Consider the following 8,577-nt stretch of genomic DNA (forward strand, 5'->3'; position numbering starts at 1 on the left):
GGTGTTGTGCTTGTTTGATTTCTTATGTACGATCAATGTGTAATTTGCGCTCTTTGGCGGGAAGTGACCCAGCGGTTCCGGGTCGTTGGTGCATGTATGAGTGTTTGTTTTTGCTAGGCGAAAAAGTCGTTGTGTTTGCTAAAAGACCTTAACATGAAAATCCTTCCTTCGTGTGTGACTGGTAGATGCTTATGCATAATGGTAAAATGATGAAAAACAACTGGATTACAGTTCATTTAAATAGGCATAGGCAATACACTTGGAATTGGTAGAGAAAAAGTGATAAAGTGTAGAGGAAGGGAAAGGTATTATTCGGTACATCGGTTTTTGTTTTGTCTTCACCCTATTATTGTTTTTTCTCCCATTTGAGATGAAGAGGATTAGGTGTTGTCCTCCGGTGACGCTTTCGACTGCTGGTGGTGATCCACCACCACATCGTCATCATCATCATGATGATCGTCCATCTTGTCGTGCTGCTGTTGATGATGATGATGATGGAGATCATGCTGCTGTTGCTGTTGTTGATGATGATGGTGTTGGTGAAGGTGCAGCTCTGAAGGAAGATGATGCTGATGGTGGTTGTTTTCCTCCAGATTTACTTGATGATGATGATGATGATGATGATGAAGTTCACTTTCGTGGTGTGGATCGGTTGCCATCGGGTGTACCGGCTCGTTGGCCGGCACCCCACCATTGGCAGCCGTTGGGCAGCCGGGATTACCCTCACTTGCCCCCCTTCCGTCAACAACATCGTTGAAGTGTTCATCTTCCTGGTGGTGCTCGTCGACGAGGATCGTTTGTGGTTCCATGTCAACCGAGGCAGCCCCATCAACTTCGGCCGAAGCCAACGGTACGTCGATCGGCGGAAGGGGCCGTAGCGGCTTTATCTTGGCATGCTCCGTTTTCACCAGTTCTCGTAACTCGTCCTACGGAGCGAAACAATTCAGACCATTAGAGCTGCTATCCCTGTACGGGATTGGGGCGAGCAAGCTTTTCTACTTACACCCCAGCCGAGCTGATCTGCTAGGAAGAAACAGCCATCGTCGCAGTTGCCCGTCCAGGCTACGTCACGGCGGTTTCCGGGCAGATCGAAGCACAGCCCCTCGCCGAACATCATCGAGCGGATGAAACCGAAGCTGCCACCGCCAACCTTGTCCCGGTTGATCAGCAACCGGACGCAGTCGTCATTCACGTATTCCACCAGCGACGCGAACGGCTGCACTGTCAGCGAGGTGCCCATGATGATTAGCAGGTCGCACTCGGCAAAGTCCCGATGGGGCAACATGTGAAACCGTTCCGGGAGGCCCTCGCCGAAGAACACAATGTCCGGCTTGATGACCCCGCCGCACGGGCAGGTCGGGACTTCGTCGGCAAAGATTTTTTCTGCAAAGGCGTGAGAGGATGAACGATACGGAAGAGAAAATTTAACAGAACTATTATTTATCAAGCCCTTTTAACTGCCCTACGTTAAGAGTCTGCATTAAATATACGAGTTAAAGTGAAACACCATTTGTAAATGATAATTTTTTTTTTGAAAACAAAGCATGCTTAGCAACGGACAAATGTTTTAAATTGTAAAAAAAGAACATAGCAAACAGTGCAGACGGGGGTCCGCGACAGCTGAGCGGTAGCGCCGGTTAGAAAATCGGCCCATGAGCGCCGGGGCTCACCACCTCGACGGCGTGGGTTCGAATCCCAACCGAGACCCTCCCCCGTACGAGAGGACTGACGACAACACGAACAACAGGGAAACAAGTCTCGTAAGCCCTTAACGGGCAGGCATGACCAAGAGGTCGTTACGCCAAGAAGAAGAAGAAAAAGTGCAGACGGTATTGCTTTCGTCCGTTTTATCAAATAACAAATTAAATGATTTAAAATTTATACTGTGGTCATGAGTTCTCAACGGCCTATGAGATTGTTTCCCTTAGTTCTTTTACATACAAAACAAAAGATAAATCAGGCCCCTGTGTCTGTAAAACACCCGCGAAAACTAAAACCTCGTGTTAGCTCGTGGTAAAACCATACGCACCTTTTACAAACTCCAGACTGTAGGCCGTCTTGCACTGGAGACAGTGGTTGGTGTAGAACGTTCCGTGTGCTTCGACAATTTTTTCCTCGTTAATACCCGCAATGCGTTCGAGCGTGTCGATGTTTTGCGTATAGTGGCGCACCAGCAGTCCCTTCTGCTCGAGCAGACGAACAAAGTAGTGCGACGGCGTTGGCTTGAAGGTGCCCGGGTACAGTTCCTTCGCGAGCGTGAAGAACGGTTTGGGGTTCTGGTAGAGATACTCCAGCTCGAAGATGGCCTGCGGGTACGGTAGATTGTACTTCATCAGATTGTTGTACAATCCGGTGTCCGGTGAGCGAAAGTCGGGAATGCCTGCCGCTGAAGGGGGGGAAACAAAGGGGAGATGCATCAAAATAAAGTCAACTGGGCTGGGAGAGCATGTCGACCCCTTGTCGGGTTTTCACTCACACGTTGATATGCCGGCACCGACCATGGTGACGATCTTTTTGAAGCCACCATTTTTCCAATGCTTCAGCACCCCGTCGATGTCGACCGTATCGAGCACCCGCCGGGGCGGAGCACCACCCGAACCGTCCTTATCGTCGAACCCGTCGGCTGTATAGAAACCCAGCTTGTCGGACAAATACTGTCGTATTCGCTCGATGCTGATCGATTCTGAACGGTACGGATCCTCGCCTTCGTCCTCGCTGTCGTCGTATTGTTGGAAGTCCGGTACGCCGTGCGGCTGTGTCGGCCCATTTACGATCGAAGCGGGCGGCGATGGGCCTATTGTTGTTATGGTCGGGTCTGAGGCGGGCTCCGTAAGCGCAACGGATGCACCAGCGATGGCCGAGGCAGCCGCTGGAACAGTGGACGAAGCGGCGGCAACGGCCGCTGCGGCTGCTGCCGCCGTTACAAGCGTCGATGTCGCATCACAATCGGGTACTCCGCCACCTCCGCCAATACAGTGCAGCAGTGAGGTGGGATGTGATGGCGACGGTGCTGCTACTGCTGGCTGCTGCTCGTCGGACATTCCGACTGAACCACGGTCACCGACGGCAAATCGGTGCACACTCTGAGATAGCGTACGAGCGACGTTATTGAACTGTTCTATCGTGAAAATGAACGGTACTCGGAGCGTGGATGCCGTTGCAGCGACTGTTTTTCCAACCAGACAAACCAACAAACGTTTACGTTTACCACGGAGGAAATCTACACACTTTCCCGATGTCAACTGCGCTTGAATATTTTCGTCTTTTTTTCGAAGAAACTCATATGGAATGACGTTTCATTGACGCGAGCAAGCGAGCAGTGTTGCCAAAAGGGTTTGGGATCGATATCAGCGTAGCACAACGCAAACGTTGGCGTGGATGACAAAATCAGGCACGATAAATCTGAAAAGATTTTTTTGTGTTTTGTGTATCCGACATTAAAACACAACAGACATATTTTTGTTGAGTTATAGCAATTAATTGACATCCATTCCGTTTGCAAGGCTTTTTAAAAAATTACCCATATTTTCTTTGATGTTAATCAAGGCTGTCAAAAGAGTTGTCAAATTCTAGAGATTCTCGTACAAACATGTACGACGTCTTGCGCATCCAGGTTTTACGTTATTAAACATTTGAACCCAGCGTTAACATCGCGTAATGTAATAGTGAATCGATAGAATATGCAGGACTGATGATCCTCGAACACAATTGGTTTTGGTGAAAGTAAGCACGAGTAAAGGGTTGTTCAGAAAGATTCAAGAACCAAAGTTCACTATCAAAACACAGGAAGGAAGAAAAGCGCCAAATATTTACGTCGCACTCATCGGAGAGCTCGTCAAAGGAAAACAACAACACGGTTCGATCGTGAATTTAACAAATTCCGTTTTGCGGAAAACTTTTCAATCTAACCCTGATCGACGATGGCCCAAATGGAGAAATCCCTTCAGTCCGTTTCAACGGTTGAAGAGGAGGAAGATTGTGGACCATTGTTGATCGGTAAACTAGAGGTAAGAGATCAAGTTCTTTCTATGATGTGGACCAGGCAGTCGTCACATTTTTATTGTTATTTCACTTGCAGGGTAATGGAATTACAAACGGAGATATCAAAAAGCTTGCCGAAGCCGGATTTCACACTGTCGAAGCGGTTGCGTTTGCCCCGAAAAAGCAGCTCCTAGCGATCAAGGGAATTTCCGAAGCGAAAGCGGACAAAATCCTGCAGGAAGCAACGAAGCACGTCCCGATGGGTTTCACCACAGCCACCGAGTACCATCAGAAGCGTTCGGAAATCATTCAGCTAACAACCGGCTCGAAGGAACTGGACAAACTGCTCGGCGGTGGCATCGAGACCGGCAGCATCACGGAGATCTTCGGGGAGTTTCGTACCGGCAAGACACAACTCTGCCACACGCTTGCCGTCACCTGCCAGCTGCCGGTGAGCCAAAACGGTGGCGAAGGAAAGTGCCTCTACATCGACACGGAGGGTACGTTTCGGCCGGAGCGATTACTGGCCACCGCGGAACGGTACAAGCTCGTCGGAGCCGACGTGCTGGACAATGTGGCCTACGCGCGAGCCTACAATACCGACCATCAGATGCAGCTGCTCATGATGGCCTCGGCGATGATGGTGGAATCACGGTACGCGCTCATTATCGTGGACAGTGCCACCAGCCTCTACCGGACGGACTACTGTGGGCGGGGGGAACTAGCAGCCCGGCAGGGACATCTGGCCAAGTTTCTGCGTATGCTGCTTCGACTGGCGGACGAGTTCGGGGTTGCGGTTCTGATCACGAACCAGGTAGTAGCGCAGGTCGACGGTGCAGCCATGTTTAATCCGGATCCGAAGAAACCGATCGGTGGCAACATCATAGCGCATGCGTCCACCACTCGGTTGTATCTGCGCAAGGGGCGGGGTGAGACGAGAATCTGCAAAATCTACGACTCACCGTGCTTAGCGGAAAGTGAGGCAACGTTCGCGATCAACCCGGACGGAATCGGTGACGCCAAGGAGTAGTTTTATAAACGATTTTTAACAAGGAGAAACTACTGCCCATTTACAAGTGTGAATATTTGTGTTAAGATAGACATTAAGATACGTTTTATATATTTTTCAAGAATATATTTGAAATGGGAAGAAATATACGTAATGGAAAGCTCATTTGTAAACTGTTTTTTCGCGCCGTTTGTATTGAAATCTCCGTTGTTGTGACGTACCCGAAAACCGGCTGCTACGATTGGTGGAAGCTACGAAAGATACCTTCTACCTGTAATGCGATCCTGTTAGAAAACAAGCCCACTTTGATCTCAGGCTCCTGATAGGTGGATGCGTGGGGAAAATCCACAGGAAATCTATAGGAGATACCTGCTATCAGTCCTCGACCCTGTTTATAAAATTGTTCCGGTTTGATCGAGAGCAAAATTTATCTTTCACGCCACGAACATTTCGTATCACTTGTGGACTTCGTCAGGCTGTGAAATCGAAAAAAAACCATCAAATCCTTTTTTTCTCAAATACATTGGGGGACTCTTTCGAAATAAATCGTTGGTTTAATACGTTTTTCATTTGCTCGTCTTTATTTTAAGATATATTGTGTATATAATGCAAATACAAGTTTGTTGCATGCATGCGGTAGTGTACGTATCAAAGAAAAGAGAAAAATGAATCAATTATAACTAAAAAATATATATAAACCTTTCTGTTTGAGTTTTCTAAGTGAAAAACAAAGGTGTAAAACATTATACTTTCGACGCGGGAACGATTTTTCCTGAGTCCTTACATCTCGCTACCACCACGTTATGAATACACTAGAGCCTAGGGGTGATAAACAGTACTATATTCGCCTACAATCGGTATTGCATGTGGTTTCAAATGTTCATTCTATGTCATTTACTATCGTTTTTCCTTTTGATATATTCCTTATTGATGCGTAAAACGTTTTGTTGGTGTAGTATTTGAATATTTCATATTTTAAAAATTGTCTCCTTCTGCTGTTTTTGTTCCAAAGGTGTTGTAAAAATGCAAAAATAAACGGCCAGTTGTTCTGTTTTTCGTTAGTTCTTAGTAAAGGGTGATGCCCAACCGAGCGTTGGTTCGTATCTTACGACGCTACTGTGGTATGTAGTAGTTGATAACAAACCCCGGATGTAAATGCTCACTATATAATTCGTAATTACATGCGTAATGATAATAGAACACATGCTAGAACGCTCCTATTTTCTCCTTCCGTTTACTACAATGCCACACAAGGTAGTAGAGGTTGTACTTTTTGTATTGCGTGTTCCTGGTACACTTCTGTCTTTTTTTTCGCGGGAGAAACCTTGACAGAATTACGTCATTTACGTGCATAGGTGGTACTTGTTGGTAAAAGAGTTACATGTGGTCGGCAAAAGGCCATCTTAACATCTAGCTGGTCTGGTTGTATGTGGTGACGGCGTTGATTGCTTAACGTGCGCATGCTTTCCTTCCCTACTGCTGCATAGTTTTGTACTTTTGTACTTTGTTTCTCGTTTTCGGCATTCGGGAGAACATAGAAGGGTAATTAGTTAGTTGTGTAAAAACAAGAAGGAAGAAAATTATTATTCTAACATCTACCAACCGTCGGGTATTTAGACATACAGACAAACACGTTGGTTTTAATTATCTCGTAGTTTTAAGCTCTTTCCATGAATGCTCTTGATGCTTGTATTATTTTTGTGTATCGCGAATGGAAAAGTGGCTACAATTCGGTGCCCAAACCCGGTTAACTTTGTACGGGCGTTTCGAGATGGTTTGCACCGTTGTTACCGAAAAAAAAGAAATCCCACCAAAAAAGAAGGGTACTTGACTTAACCTAGGTAATTATTATTACACAAAAAACGCAAAAGTAACACATTTATCTAGTGAAAGAATAAAAAAAACTACACGTGTTGGTGCACAAGGTTTGGGGGTCTGGTGTTTGAAGGCAAAAATAAATCGTCGCGCAAAGAAAGTCAACATCATGAAAGGGAAACTTAAAGGACCTCCAGCAATCAAATGAGTCCACGTTGAAGCGTTTCCTCCTCCGAGCCGGCGATCGTCCGGAATGACCGCTCGTACGGTAGTCCTCCTCCGTCGCGCTGCTGCTGGTCCGAAAGCTGGAGCCCACCTGGATCGGCGAGGGCGCCCAACAGGTTCACCGGATCGAGCTCATCCAGCAGTCCGCCGGTCAGCTGGGCGGTTGGCGTTCCGGAGAGCGATTTCGGGATGTGCCCGGCTCCGTAGAACGGTGACACCGCGGTCTGGGTGAGCTTTTTCGGGTCTAACTGACCCGTCTGGATGGCGCGCCAGATTTCCAGATCGGTCGGCGTCAGGAGGCTCGGCGAGACGGTCATCGAGAACTCCGCGTCCTGAGGCGTCGATGATCCCGGGAAGCTGGAGGGCTTTTCGGAGCCGAGGAAACGACCGGAAGCGCCGCTAAGCGTGGGCAGCACGTGATCGGTGCGGATGGTTAGGGGGCGCGCGATCGACTCGTCGAGAAGGGCCTGACCGCCGATCAGTGGATTGGCCGAGCTGAACAGCATGTCACTGTCGTCCTCATCGCCAACTGAAAGGGGTAAAAAATGCAGGCGTTAGTGAGGAAAACTGTAAAAATGTTCTCTGCTTCTCCGGATACTTACGGTGCATTAGTAGGTTTTCCGTGGTGTCATTCTGAGGTTTTGCCGCAACATTTGATCCCGTGTCGTCGATCAATGTTTCCGGTGGCACCAATGGGATGGTGTTCTGTGGGAGGACAAATAAAACGAAACGGAATTAGCAAGAGCAATCGATATGTGGCGTCAATTAAATCCAATGATGTTTTCTTTCCTTCGTTTTCGTTCTGGTTTTGCTTTAGTTAAGTTGAATTTAGTTTAGATGAATTGCATCTTACCAGCACAATACACGCACAGCATTGACAAAACTTCCTCAAGGGATTTTCTAACCGGTGTAGCCGCTCTGCTATCGCGGACAAAATTTGTCCGTTTTTATTGATATCCCCGACAAAGGAGTTCACACTTCAAAGACCCTTATTGGTTCTGGTGGATGAGTACCCTATAATAAATTCAGTATATTTCTACCAAAAAAGGCATTACACATCATTTGTCAAATCTGCAAGATTCTTGCATCGATAATTGAACGAACGTGAAGACAATTATGTAACAAAGAAGTCAAATGCAGTGAATTGACCTAAAAACGAATCGGGCCTTATACTGCTCCAGACCTAACGTACCTTAATTTCGGTGGACCTAACATCTAGCATTTGAATGAGGAGATACGCAGAACAAAATATGTATTTATAGCGTTTAGCGATGCCTTCGCCCTGATAAGACGGTTTATCGTAATAGCGCCAATCAACTTCATTAAAGGCAAATTATATGATAAACTATGCTGACAAGAGATGCCTTCTTGCGGTGCTTAGTAGAAACGATGATAACGTTGATAAGGACAGGTACTATGAGGAATGTAATTCGTTATCGTGCCAATGCAATGATTAGAGTTTGACCCTCTATAGCAGACGGGTTTAATTTCGGTAAACTAACAAATTGCCTTCATTGTTGGAATATGTTACAGTGGTTACGAAAGCA

The 8,577-nt window shown here is 46.9% G+C and overlaps 3 protein-coding genes across 3 annotated transcripts; 1 reads left to right on the forward strand and 2 right to left on the reverse strand.

Moving 5' to 3' along the window:
* Positions 1–62: 62 nt before the first annotated feature.
* On the reverse strand, positions 63–3,231 carry LOC131261392 (NAD-dependent protein deacetylase sirtuin-2-like). The gene is made up of 4 exons (XM_058263415.1): positions 2,477–3,231; positions 2,030–2,386; positions 1,004–1,383; positions 63–926 (listed from the first exon to the last, which is right to left on the reverse strand). Exons 1-4 carry the CDS (start codon positions 3,039–3,041, stop codon positions 381–383), a joined length of 1,848 nt encoding a protein of 615 aa, XP_058119398.1. The 5' UTR covers positions 3,042–3,231; the 3' UTR covers positions 63–380.
* Positions 3,232–3,582: 351 nt separating this feature from the next.
* On the forward strand, positions 3,583–5,096 carry LOC131259810 (DNA repair protein RAD51 homolog 1). Its single transcript, XM_058261402.1, has 2 exons — positions 3,583–4,007; positions 4,079–5,096. The coding sequence occupies exons 1-2, from the start codon at positions 3,921–3,923 to the stop codon at positions 5,009–5,011; spliced, it is 1,020 nt and encodes a 339-aa protein (XP_058117385.1). The 5' UTR covers positions 3,583–3,920; the 3' UTR covers positions 5,012–5,096.
* Positions 5,097–6,897: 1,801 nt separating this feature from the next.
* Positions 6,898–8,252, reverse strand: LOC131260806 (uncharacterized). The gene is made up of 3 exons (XM_058262633.1): positions 8,223–8,252; positions 7,633–7,735; positions 6,898–7,559 (listed from the first exon to the last, which is right to left on the reverse strand). The coding sequence occupies exons 1-3, from the start codon at positions 8,250–8,252 to the stop codon at positions 7,006–7,008; spliced, it is 687 nt and encodes a 228-aa protein (XP_058118616.1). The 3' UTR covers positions 6,898–7,005.
* Between the last annotated feature and the right edge of the window lie 325 nt (positions 8,253–8,577).

Source organism: Anopheles coustani, chromosome 3 (genome assembly GCF_943734705.1).
Source record: "Anopheles coustani chromosome 3, idAnoCousDA_361_x.2, whole genome shotgun sequence".
In the NCBI taxonomy this organism is placed as follows: domain Eukaryota; kingdom Metazoa; phylum Arthropoda; class Insecta; order Diptera; family Culicidae; genus Anopheles; species Anopheles coustani.